Source organism: Mandrillus leucophaeus, unplaced genomic scaffold (assembly GCF_000951045.1).
Source record: "Mandrillus leucophaeus isolate KB7577 unplaced genomic scaffold, Mleu.le_1.0 Scaffold251, whole genome shotgun sequence".
In the NCBI taxonomy this organism is placed as follows: Eukaryota; Metazoa; Chordata; class Mammalia; order Primates; family Cercopithecidae; genus Mandrillus; species Mandrillus leucophaeus.
In genome coordinates this window covers 552390-566587 of record NW_012102599.1, presented here as the reverse complement: position 1 = coordinate 566587, position 14198 = coordinate 552390, and the positions used below count along the sequence as shown (strand labels likewise).

Sequence of the window (14198 nt, the reverse complement as noted above, 5' to 3'; positions counted from 1 at the left end):
TCTCCCCTTGCTTCCCCCACCCCCACTTGCCAGCACCTCCACATTTTTGTCCGTGCTGTGCTCTGTGCTCTGAAGGCTTTCTCTCCCATCTTCAGCTGCTCCTCATCCCTAAGGGTGAAGCATCTCATTCAGCACCTCATCTATGAGGTTTTCTTTGGGCAGCATGAATCCCTCCCTCAGACTGTGTTGCTGAATACTTGTAAAAAACACTATAATAGAATTTGTAAGTACTGCTGTTACTTATTAGCCCTCCAATTAGACTGACTTCCATCAGAGCAGGATTGGGTCATAATCAACTTTGTATTTCCAGAAACAAACTCCATGAGAGGGTGAAGGGTATGTACTCAAAAAAAAAAAAAAAAAATGCAGACAGAACACAGATCTAACATTTCTTTTTCCACAGTACAGTTTGACACTAGAAAACATTATAAAATAAACATAAATATGGCTTCTACAATGAAGTAGTTTGTAGAATATGTTGAATACTATAGATTTAAGAGTTCTGGTAGGACATAAGCTACATATGACTAAAATAGAAAAACAGTTATAATACTATCACATAGTATTGTCATTTTTCATTGTTCTGAAACTGTTCATAACCATTTAGGTTGACTGTAATCATAATAATGGCAATCATTTGCTTTAAAAATCAGAAATAATGTAAAGTATATAAAGTATATAAGGAAGTTTGGTCCTAGCTCATGGGTGCCCAACTGGAGTCATTTTGGAGGGCTGTAAAACCACGAATTATGAGAAGATAGAAGGTACAGATTAAATAATAAATCTATTTATTATTAGAAATTGGCTTATAGGAAATCTATCATATAAATCTAGTTTTAGATTTTAGACCACACAAGAACAAGAGAAAAAAATCAGCGTCAAGTAAACAGTTCTTGCTTATAGGTCTTGCTGCCTCCAAACCAGGAATTACATTAAATTGTGCTAATGCAAAAAACAAACAAACAAACAAACAAAAAAAAACAGAAAAATAAGCTACTTTCAAGTTTCAAGTAAACAACTGTTTGGTTTTTCAAGATTTAAAAAGATAAAATGAGTTTCAACACATTACACAAAGACAGTGAAGCTGTTTTTTCCTAGCACATGTATGATGTACTAATGTGCTATGTGCATTATTCGAACTAAAAAAAATTTAGGTCAAAAAAAGTACCTTTTTAAAGCATCTTTTGCTCCACTTCATAGGTTTCTGCAAATTATATTTTCCCCAAACATGAACACAACATTTGATCTATTCATTTATTTTACTTTATAAGGAATTGATAGAAATATAAATGTACATATGCCTAAAAAGTGGCTATCCTACATATGACAGCCTAGAATTTACTAACTCCATAGGTTTTCTGGGTATTTCAAGCACACATTAAAACAATTACAGAGAGGACATACATTTATGATTTATGTAAATTAAGGCACATCAATTACAATCTATTTTTTTAAGTTAGTTTAAGAATCTTCATTTATAAAAATTCAAAATATGTCCAAACTCAACTTTTTAGTAGGAATGTTAGTTTGTTGGGTTTGGCCATCTTTTCTTTTTTCACCTTGAAGGTCAAACATGAAACAATGAGGAATGTAGGTCTTTGTAAAACACATAAATACCTGTAACATTTTGAATCATTTGGCCCTTAAAAATATTGCTTAACAAGTTAAACTCAGCTTAATTGTAGGCAAATGCAAGTATACCCAAGACTGGACTATTTTAGTCTGCTTTTGGCTGCAGATTATACTTCTGTGGCTGGAAAAAATGTTCTTCAATAGCACTGACCAGTTCATTCAGTTCCTTCTTCAATTGCTCAGGATCACTGGAAAATAAGGGGGAAAAAATCCAGGTCAAGGGATTGTTCCAAAGCACAGTTTAAATGCTCCCCCTACACTGATCAAGTGACACGAAAATACAACCTTAAGAAGAGGACTAAAAAGGAAAAAACAGAACTCCAGAGACTTAAGCATGGAACGTATCTGTTGACTTAGACAAAACACCCCGTGAGACAATATGCATTATTATCCCCAAAGATTTTTCCAAGGTCTGAACCACAAACAAAGTTATCCTTTGCTCTTCTCATAAGAATTTGTAAGAAACACAATTTTTGGCCTAGCATCCCTAAAAGATCTGTAATATTTGTACCTAAGGGTGTAGAGAAAACTTTCATGATGTCAGTTGCCATTAAATCCTGCTAAACTTTTACAAACATCTGTGTTAACTCCTCAGTCTCCCAGAACACAGACATTCATGATGTCTGCCCTCAAACTACTGCCTTGTCTATAAGGCCTTTCTAGAGTGAACAGCAATGGGGAGCCTCCGGGTGGGTTTGAGGAGTCAAACACCAAGAAATCAGACCCCTGTGATCATATCATAAAGAATCTATTTCTTGAACCAAACAGTCACAACTAAAGTATAAACAAGAATCTGGGGAGACAAATCCCTCCAGGAAAATCAAGTTTTCAGGGCTGTGGGAAACATTCATTCATAAACAAACATTTGAAAGGTAAGTGATAGATAAAACTGACTTGCAGTTAAAGAGGTTTCCAGCATCTTCAGTAGCCTAGTGTGAGAGTACTCTAAGTACTTAACACCAAAAAGTTAAATTTAAAAAACTAAATCCTTTGTACTTTCCATTACTTCACACTCTTCATACCATCTTTAACATATGCAGAGTTTAATAGAAATCCCTACAATTAGTTAAAATCATTTCAACATTGTAATAGCTAAACAGCATTTTAACAGCTAAAGCAATCCATTTCATTGTAGACATTAATTCTGGCTCTAGACTTACTAGCTCTGTGCCCTTGGGCAAGTGGTTGGGCCTCTCTAAGGCCCAGATTCCTCATTTGTAAAATTGGGATAAAGACTTTACCTTCTCAAGAGAGTTGCTGTACAGATTGCGATAAATTATATAAAGCAACTAGCACTGAACCCAGCCCAAAGACCTCAATAAATGTAGCTATCATTATAATTATTTTTATCCCTACTGGCAACATATAAAGTAATTATGCTTTTTAAGTACATATGAATTATATCAGTTTTCTTTTCCTTCTCTATAAATGTGCTTTGAAGAAAATAACAGTTCTCAGGAAGGCATGTAAGCTAATCATTTTTTAAAAGTATACTTAAAACTAAAACTCAGTGAAATTACTGATTACTAATTTAGTATTCAAGTTTATTTCTTAATCATGACATGAGTGAACATTATGATTCATGTATATACTGATATAATGTTTTTGATATTTCATTTTATGTGTGAAAAAGAAATCAGTACCACAGTGTAAAATTCAGTGGTACAATTCTTAAAACAAAAGTTTTGTGTTACTATTCTCCATCCTAATCAATAACTGTTTCATTTGTTAAATTAATGTTTGAAAACACTTCAAAACATCTTTAAAAATAACAGGACACATCCTATAATCATTTAAGCCAGGGATTCCTGTTTCTGAAAAGTCTAAATCTAGATGGATCTCTTTATCGGAATGTTTAGGAAAGTATCATGCATAATTAGGCATTTATTTTTCTCTAATCATGAAAAACCATTTAAGCTAAATGACAAGTAAATACAATGCAGTGTTCTTGATTTGGTTATAAATACAGAGAAAACAGCTATTTTGGGGACTTTTGGGAATGTCTGAATTTATGTGTCAATTTGGCTAGGATAGTGTCTCCAGTTATTCAAACACTAATGTTGTGATGCTGTGAAGGTATCTTGTAGGTGTGATTAATATCTATAATCAGTTGATTTTAAGTAAAGGAGATTATCCCAGACAATGTGGATGGGCTAGATTCTATCTGAAAGGCACTGGGAATGGAACTGAGGTTTTCCTGAAGAATTCCACCTGTAGATGGTAACTTTAACCCATGCCTGAGAGTTCCAGGCTCCCTTTCTGGACAGCCTCTGGATTTCAGACTTGCGGAGCCAGCCCCCATAATCAATTGCACAAGTTGATTCCTTGCAAACAATGTCTTAATAGATACATTCTACTGCTTCTGTTGGTCTACTGGAACCCTACCTAGTACCATTATTATCTGTTTGCCTTAATATTAAGAGAGTGTTCTTAAGAGATGCATACTGAAATATTACGAGTGAAGTATCATGAAGTCTTATGATGTGTCATGAAATATCACAGAGTCTTTCAAATGGTACAGAAAAATCTCAAATACATAACATATACGGTGAGAGAGCAAATATTGCAAAATGTTAGCAATTGCTGAGTCTGGATTGGGGTCAAGAAACTGTGGTTCATGTAGTTTTACTGGAACATAGCCATGCCCATTCCTTTACGCATATGGCTGCTGTCTGACTACATTAGCAGAGCTGAGCAGTGGTGACAGAAATCCCATGTCTGCAAATCCTAAAATATTTACTATCTGGCTCTTTACATAAAAAGTTTGGTCTGAGTGAAGGGTACGTGGGTATTCATTGCATTCTTATTCCAACATTTCTGTAGGTTTGAAACTGTTCAAAATAAAAAGTTGGACAAAACTAAAGACATCTCCCCCAAGAAAAAAATATTTTTAAAGGAGCACATACTTGAATAGGATTTTCCATCTTAGTTGAAATTCTATAATTGAAATCTATGACATAAGGCATATTCATAATATTTAAGCTTTTCAGGAAAGAAGGAAATCTTAGTCAAGACTAAGGCTCACGCCTGTAATCCCAACACTTTGGGAGGCTGAGGCTGGCGAATCACTTGAGGCCAGGAGTTTGAGACCAGCCTGGCCAACATGATGAAACCTTGTCTCTACTAAAAAAATAAAAATAAAAATAAATTAGCTGAGTGTGGTGGTGCATATCTGTAATCTTATCAGGAGGCTGAGGCACAAGAATCACTTGAACCCCAGAGGCAGAGTTTGCATTGAGCCAAGATTCCACCACTGCACTCCAGCCTGGGCAACAGAGAGAGACCCAGTCTCAAAAATAACCAAAAAAACAACAAAAACTTTATTGCTGTTGTACGTTAGGTATGCTGGTGCCTTGCTTAAGCCCTGACCACATATCCATCGACTGACATAGTGCTGAATATCCCATTTAATAAATGGAAACAATGTTTCAATGAATATAATAAAAGGACAAATTTTCAAGGTTTTTCCATGAATTTATAAGCTAATATTTGAATTTAAGTCGACTCAATAAGCCATGTGAAAAATGTTAATACCATAAAGCCCTAAACATTTAAATAGTGTTATTATTACAAAGGAAAGCTTTCCGAAATATAAGATATATTTTCATCAGATAATGAAAAGCAGTGGACAAGATATAGAAAAAACAGATCCTTAAGTTGGACTGTTTAGTTGGAATGTCCATTTCCTTTTAAAAGAACGAAACATAGAAACAAGAAAACACTAAATAAGAAAGAATTACAAAAAAATGTTTACCAAAAACTATATGCAATATAGCAGCAAAGAGCTTACTACCTAATGCACATGAAAACAAGGTTCTTGCATAATACTACAATAAAATATTGGTAATCCAGAATTGTTAGAAAATGAGCTTTTATATATGTTCACTTAATAGTTGAGTTTTTGCACTTTAAGCACAAAAAGGTTTTGAATGGGAATCCATAGTGAAAATATATTACACAGTCCCATGACTTCTTAAGTATCTCTTTATTGAACATCTTGACATTTGAGTGCCATAAGCATGACTGTGTTGGACTGGAGCTGTATTCTGGGCTCATTTGGGTGTAGAACGCAGTTTCCCTCATGATAAACTCATGGAATGGTGAGTTTTCTAAGTCCTTGTGTCCATGTTTTCTAGTTTTGTTTTCTTTTAATATTTCCTTTCGTGCTATCAGCAGTCACTTCTCCTTGCCTAAGAAAAGTTTGCTATAATTTCCCATTCCTCTAATTTGCTACATTTAATCTGCTAATAGCTTGGCAATTTAAGATGCTCAGGAATTTTCATCTGCTTTTATTTGCATAAAATTCAAGTTTGATTCACAAGGCTGGAAAAACTCTTCTACGAGCAAAGCTTTGGTTTGTCTATGTTGTCACAATTACCTAGACGGGTGCTGTTTACTACAGTGGCCATTAGCCACACGTGGCTATCAAGAACTTGAAATGTGGCAAGTGCCACTGAGGAACTGAATTTTTAATTTTATGAAGTTGAGTTAATTGAGTTCAAGTTTTAAAACTGATACTTGATTCAGTTATTAGAAAACAAGTATGTTTAGAATACTCTGCATATTAAAATCTACTCTGTCTACTCTAAATTTTATTAACTCTACAGATCAAGTATTTCTGATAAAAACGGAGCATTCGAATTGAGATATGCTCTAAGTGTAAAATTACTGAATCAATTTTGAGGACTTTTTTCCAAAGGAAAAAAAAAAGAATGTAAAACATCTCATTAATAATATTTACACTGATTACATGTTGTAATAATTTTTGGATATACTAGGTTACGTAAAATATATTATTGAAATTAACTTCACCTGTTTCTTTTTACTCTTTTAAAAGGTGACAAGTAGAAAATCAAAATTGCACCTGTGGATTGCATTTTAGTTCTGTCGGACAGCACAGACTTAATTCACTTTTTACAAAAACTTTTCCTGATTTTCAACTGTATTCTGAATAGGGAAATGCTGGTTAACCGCACGTTGGATAGGCATGAAATATCACACGGACACACACTAAGGACATGCACTGAGCTTGTTAAGGTGCAAAATGTTAAGTTGCTGCAGAGTGACCAACTCAAACACTTTACCGAGGTCACAGAAATTTGAACCTGAAGCTACCAGCCCATCAGCTCTTTGGCAGCAAGGGCTCTCTCTGGTGAGGCTCTCTGCGCCCCCGCCGGGACCTAGCACAGACCTGTGTACACCGGGCACTCAAAGATACTTCTTGAATGCATGTGGAATGGATTATAATTTATTTTATCAGAGACATGGGAAGACTGAAGTTTGAGAAAAAGAGAAAATCTCATTGGTGTTAGCCACCAATTGAAAAGTGTTTAGAAGAAGGCACTTTTATTACTATACTGAAATAAGGATAAAATTTTTGCATACAAAGAAATTTAGGACAAAAGTAAAAAAGTAAAAAGTAAGCTTTTCCCTGGATGCTCAGACCGACTGTTAATATTACAATATTGGGGCAGGTTCTGAAATAGGATTTCGAATTAAATTACCTATTAGGAAGATGGAACATTTTACTTGGCATTTGAATAGAACCAGTTAGGAAGTCTGGGCGATAAAAATCACGCCACCTGCCATCCACATCATACCTGTTTCCAGGTGGGGCACACAGCTCTGCGTAGTACTTGATTTTGGGCTCTGTCCCACTGGTGCGCATCGTGGCCACGCCTCCATTGGCAAAGGTGAAGGTGATCATTTGGCTGCTTTTACTAGTGGGAAGAACCTAGGAATTAATGCACACATTATAAATTTAAATACTAACATTCTGGCCTAACCAATATCTTCCCTTGCATAAGTAAGAAAATAAATGCCAAACATTTCTTTTCTATTGGTTAGAAAAGAAAAACATTTTGGAGGAAATCAGAAAATGTACTCCACATGAATGAAATACTAAATGATGGTAATTTACGAAAATGTGGTCTACTAAATGGAATACTATTCAGCCTTAAAAGAGAAGGAAATCCTGTCATTTGCAACAATATGGATGAACCTGGAAGATATTACGTTGAGTGAAATAAGCCAGGCACAGAAAAATAAATGCTGCATGATCTCACCTATATGTGGCATCCAAAAAGGTTGAACTCACAGAGGCAGAGAGCAGAATAGTGGTTACCAGGGACTGACTGGGGGAGGTGGGTGAGGGTAAGGAAGGGGGAGTTTGGGGAGACGCTGGTCAAAGGGCATAGAGTTTCAGTTAGAAGAAAAGTTCAAGAGATCTATTGTACAATACAGTGACTATAGTTAATAATGATGCACTACATACTTGAAAATTGCTGAGAGAGTAGATTTTAAGTGTTCTCGCTACAAATACATGATAAATATGTGAGGTAATATATGCTAATTAAATTGATTTAGCCATCACAATGTACACATTATTTTAAAACATCAGATTGTACATCATAAATGTATACAATTATTTGTGAATTAACATAACTAAATTAATTTTAAATAAAGAAAATTAAGTAACTTTGTGTATTAGCTTTTACTTCCCTAGTTCTATTGAAGTTATTAAAGTTTTATTAAAACATATCATTTCATAAGATATAGACTTAAATAGATTAACACGCTACAAAAAAAAAAAACCCAAACTAGATCATAGTTACTGTTACAAAGTGAATCTTTGCAAAGAAAATTCCATAAGGAGTTTTTTTTTTTTTTTTTTTAAATAAATAAAGCTTTCAGGCTGGGCGTGGTGGCTCATGCCTGTAATACCAGCACTTTGGGAGGCCAAGGAGGGCGGACCACGTGAGGCCAGGAGTTGGAGACAAGCCTGGCCAACATGGCAAAATCCGGTCTCTACTAAAAATACAAAAATTAGCCAGGCATGGTGGCAGGCGCCTAATCTCAGCTACTCAGGAAGCTGAGGCAGGAGAATCACTTGAACCCGGGAGGCGGATGTTGCAGGGAGCCGAGATTGCGCCATTGCCCTCCAGCCTGGGTAACAGAGGAAACTATGTTGAAAAAGAAAAAGAAAGAGAAAAAGAAAAGGAAAGGAAAAAAAAAGCTTCTATAAGAAAATAAATGCCATATAAACTTATTGGTTAGAAAAGAAAATGGTCTCGAGGAAATGGTTTATTTATATTTGATAGGTCCCAAAACTCCATTAAAACTACAGAAGTACTTTCAATAGTAGAAACACACGGGCAAAGAGACAAAGAGGAGGTAGCAGCTGATGGGGCTGCCAACCCAGCACACAAGTCAGAAAACAGATGGAGGCACAGAACTGGTATGGTGGGACCCAGAGAAGGAAATCTGAGTACTTGCGGAAGGAGACATGGGTGAGAACCAAAGCAAGGCACTCTGCAAAATCCTGGCCAAGCTCAAGAACCAGAGGCACCAGGTACTGCGAAAGGCAGATGTGAGGCAGGGGCAGAAAGCAGGAACAGCGTCTGAAAGAAGCTCTTAGACTCTGGTTCCTTGCCCTGAGCCCACACCGTCACAGAACCACCTCTTCTCTATTTCTGCAGGAGATGGTTTAAATTCTCTGCAGATTAAATCAGAAACATTCAGGAGTTGGGGAACCTGGGCAAGGCATGATGAAAACAGAGGGATCAAGTAGAAGCCCTCCGGCTGACACCCCCAGCTCTGCCCCAGTCATGCCTCCAGGGCCTTGGCATCTCATCTTATAATCCTTGGGTAGGTGATTAAGGTCTCATTAAATCAGACAGGGGATCCCTTTATAAAGTTAACTTGCTACCAATATCCTCTGAGTGAAGTATGTCATTTGATCTGCATATGTACACAGAGCTTCCAATCAGTTCTTAGGTGCCCAAAGGATAATTAAGGATCATCAGACTTTTGGGGAAAGACATCAGATAAAAGACAAAGTCCAAAACAAACAGAATAAAAAGAACTTGGTGGAAATAAAGAAAATGTAGGGGAAAAAGACGTATATTTTTAAAAAACTATAATTAGGTCTATAATCCTTAGAGAGATAAGATATTGTTTACATTAAAAAAAATATCACCCTGGGCAACACAGCAAGATCCTGTGTTACTAAACTAAAAACCTTAGCCGGGCATGGTGGCACACACCTGTAGTCCCAGGTACTCAGGAGGCTGAAGCAGGAGGATCGCGTGAGCCCAGGAGATCAAGGCCGCAGTGAGCTATGATCATGTGACTGCACTCCAGTTTGGGTGAAAGAGCAAGACCCTGTTTCAATAGGAAACTATTTTTAATAAATTAGAGAGTTATAACTGAAATAGCCAACAGAGGCGCTGAAAGCTAAAGCTAAGGAAATCTCCCAAAAAAACAGAAGAAGAAAGAAACAAGAAAAGTAGAACATCAGTCTTTGAGAGCCAGCATCGAAGAACTTTTCAAGAAACGAAAAACTGAAAATGCAGGGGAGGTGGTTATTTCAAAAAACAACCAATTAGCTCCCTTTCTTGACACATAATCTAGAAAACTTCTCAGAACTAAAATAAATGATTCTACAGACCAAGTATCCAGAAACATGAATAAAAAGGGACCCATACTATAGCATATCACTGTGAAATTTTGGAACCTGAAGCTTAGAGAAAAGTTCCTAAAATCTTCCCAGAGGAAAAAGCAAACAAAGCAAGTTGCATGGAAAGGACTGAATAAGTATGGCATCAATAACCTTACATGCAGCATACAGTAGGCCTTAACTATCTGCTGAAAAAGGAAGGACGGGAGGCTCAGCAGCAATGCTGGAAGCCCAATAATAATGGAGCAATGCTTTCAAACTGTGAGTCAATGAAGTGTGAGGACAGAATAAGACATTTTCAGACCTAAATGCCACCAAAAACTTACTACCCAACAACTTGTTCTCGGAAAGCTATTAGAAGATGTGATCTAGGAAAATAAATACAGAAAGAGGAAGCCATGAGGTCTAGGAACAAGGGACTCAACCCTGGAGAAGGGCATTCCCAGGATGACAGCTGTGCACCCAACCCAGAAAGCAGCTGGCCCAGCCAGGTGGAGGAACCAGGAGGGTGGCCATTGGACATGAACCAGGAAAACCCTACTGAGAGGCATTTGAAGGATTTGGGAAAAACTACTTACAGGTAGATAGAAATCCAGGCAAATGGAAGAACAAAGCAACTATTACTACATGAATTAAGGCAGGTGCAGTAGCTGATGCCTGTAATCCCAGTACTTTGGGAGGCTAAGGCAAGAGGATCACTTGAGACCTGCCTGGGGAAACATAGGGAGAGACTCATCTCTCCAAAAAAAAAAGCTGGGCATGATGGCATACCCTTGGTTCTAGCTACTCAGGAGGGTGAGGTGTGAGGATCACTTGAGCCTGGGAGGGCAAGGCTACAGGGAGCTGTGATCTTGCCATTCACTCCAGCCTAAGTGACTAAGTGACACAGCAAGACCCTGTTTCCGTGGAAAAAAAAAAGGTACAGGAAATACAATTCTCTATACAAATTAGGGAAACCTAATCAAAATACACTACTTAGCTAGCAGGCAACGGCAGTTACTAGTCATACTAACAAAAGCATGGAATCTGATTTAACCAAAAGGTGTGGCATAAACGTACTGTGAGGATGAGGAGAAGACGATTATTAAATATAGAAATTGTAAGAACTAAATCTTTATCTCAAAAATAGAAAATCAACAAATTGTAACACTGGTGTATCAAAACATCACTATATGAACACATGATTTACAAATGTGGTCTTGGTGGCATGGCAATGAGGTGGCAGGGGTGGGACTGCCATGTTTCATCATAAGCGTTTTCATATTATTTCTGTTTTTAAAATATGCTGTGTGCCGATGAAAATGAAAGACAGAACAAAGTAAATATCAAAGAACGTGCTAAACATCTCATAAGAATATTCTTACTTTCTTCCCCCAACCCCCTCACATAGTTAGCAACACTCTTCTGCTACCTTTGGGTCCTTTTGTCTCCAGTGTAGGATCTGCATGGTGTGAAGAATGCAAACTCAGGCTTTACAGCCAACAGCTCCCACACACTCAGAGAACAGAGTAAACTAACTAGAAAACAAACAGTAGTTCTCAAAGTGAGGACCAGTTGCATCAGTACCACTTGGGACCTTGTTAGAAATGAACATTTTTGGCTCCTACCCCAGACCTACTGAATCAGAAAGTGCAGGTGTGGGCTCCAGCACTGTTTTCGCCAGCCTTCTTGGTTACTGACGCTCCTGCAAGTGCGAGAACTCCTGACAGGGAGAGAATGCTGGATCCTGAGACAGAAAACCCAGATTCTCCCTGGACCACCACCAACTAAGCTGTGTGACCACAGACAGGTTCCACACTGCTGAGCTCTTATTGCTTATTGCCTAAGGTGCTAAATGACCAGGAAGGTTTTGATGACTAGTTCCTCTTTTTTTTTTCTTTGAGACGAAGTCTTGCTTTGTCACCCAGGCTAGAGTACAGTGGTGCAATCTCAGCTTACTGCAACCTCTACCTCCCAGGTTCAAGCAGTTCTCCTGCTTCACCCTCCTGAGTAGCTGGGATTATAGGTATATGCCACCACATCCGGCTAATTTTTGTAGTTTTAGCAGAGATGGGATTTCACCATGCTGGCCTTGAACTCCTGACCTCAAGTGATCCACCTGCCTCGGCCTCCCAAAGTGCTGGGATTACAGGTGTGAGCCACCACTCCCGGCCTAGTAGAATCTCTTTTAGTTCTAGCCTGTGGTTTTTAACGTACCACACCTGGCTAATTTTTGTCTTTTTTAATAGAGACCAGGTTTTGCCTTGTTGGCCAGCCTCGTCTCGAACTCCTGACCCTCAAGTGATTTGCCCACCTCAGCCTCCCAAAGTGGTGGGATTACAGGCATAAACCACCACACCCGGCTTCCATATATTTTTTATAGCTTATTTATAATCACGCCTAAGTGCCTAAAATCAGTTTCAGTTAATTGTATGATTAAATACTTTGTTCAAATTATTTTAAAAGGTAAATAGAAAAGAGGTTGGTTGACAAGAGAAGACATTACTTACAGCTTTCTTATCAGGCTGGCTATCATCATAGCCAGTTGTAAGGTCCCTAATGGCAGAAATTTCAAATTTGCCACAAGCTTTTGGATAATTATTTTTTCCATCGTAGTTTCTGAGGTTTTCAAATAATTTCTTAATGGTGTCTTGATCGTGACAGATAAAATAGGAAGCTTTAGTAATATGGTAGCCATACCTATCAAACAAATACAAATCATGCATATGAGGAACAAATACTTTTGTAGGGTGGACACATAACATGTACCAACCAGTGTATTCTAAAATAAATATGGCGGGGCGTGGTGGCTCACGCCTGTAATCCCAGGACTTTGTGAGGCCAAGGCAGGCGAATCACCTGAGGTCAGGAGTTTGAGACTAGCCTGGCCAACATGGTGAAACCTCCTCTCTACTAAAAATACAAAACTTAGCCGGGTATGGTGGCAGGCACCTGTAGTCAGAGCTACTCTGGAGGCTGAGGCAGGAGAATCGCTTGAACCCAGGAGGTGGAGGATTCAGTGAGTCAAGATTGTACCATTGCACTCCAGCCCGGGCAACGAGAGACTCTGTCTCAAAAGAATAAAATAAAAATAAAAAATAAAAATAAAATAAATAAATAAAATAAAATAAAAAATAATAAAATAAATGTAATAGCCATAACTGACTCCAAAGGAATAATTTTTAAAAGACCATTAAAAAAGAGGGCCAGGCCAGGTACAGTGGCTCATGCCTGTAATCCCAGCACTTTGGGAGGCTGAGATGGGTGGATCACCTGAAGTTAGGAGTTCGAAACCAGCCTGGCCAACATGGTGAAACCCCCAGCTACTAAAAATACAAAAATTAGCCAGGTGTGGGGACGCCTGTAATCCCAGCTACTCGGGAGGCTGAGGTAGGAGAATTGCTTGAACCCAGGAAGCAGAGGTTGCAGTAAGCCGAGATCATGCCACTGCACTCCAGCCTGGGTGACAGAGCAAGACCCCGTCTCAAAAAAAAAGAGGTCCAACAATCTACCCCAGGGATCACCAAATGACTGCCTGGTCTTCCACCTGCATTTGCACAGACAGCCACGTCATACCCATCACTTTCTGTATTATCTCTGGATGCTTATGCACTACACACGCAAGGCAGAGTTGAGTAATTGCTACAAAAAAAATGATTTTAAGTGTCCGATGTCAAAAAAGATTAAATGCCTTCATTTTTTGACATCGGACACTTAAAATCACATTCTTTCATGTTGTCATTTGTTAAGAATTAATGCAATCAGGAATAGTAATTACTAAGTGGTTAAGTATCAAAAGGAAAAGGTGACCTCTTTAGTTTTTTTTTTTTTTTTTTTTGAGACAGAGTTTAGCTCTTGTCGCCCAGGCTGCAGTGCAATGGTGCAATCTCAGCTCACTGCAACCTCTGCCTCCCAGGTTCAAGCAATTCTCCTGCCTCAGTCTCCCGAGTAGCTGGGATTACAGGTGCCCACCACCGTGCCCAGCTAATTTTTGTATGTTTAGTAGAGACAGGGTTTCACCATGTTGGCCAGTCTAGTCTCAAACTCCTGACTTCAGGTGATCCACCCACCTCAGCCTCCCAAAGTGCTGGGATTATAGGCGTGAGCCACTGTGCCCTGCCTTACTTAA

General features: G+C 38.2%; 1 protein-coding gene across 1 annotated transcript in view; it reads right to left on the bottom strand.

Moving 5' to 3' along the window:
• Positions 1–376: 376 nt before the first annotated feature.
• Positions 377–14198, bottom strand: part of PGM2 (phosphoglucomutase 2) — a 36422-nt gene continuing 22600 nt past the window's right edge. The window contains exons 12-14 of the mRNA XM_011983518.1: positions 12580–12769; positions 7233–7366; positions 377–1820 (exon numbers count right to left, since the gene is read on the bottom strand). Of these exons, the coding sequence (XP_011838908.1) occupies positions 1718–1820; positions 7233–7366; positions 12580–12769 (427 nt within the window). The 3' untranslated portion in view covers positions 377–1717. The remainder of the gene's footprint in view (positions 1821–7232; positions 7367–12579; positions 12770–14198) is intronic.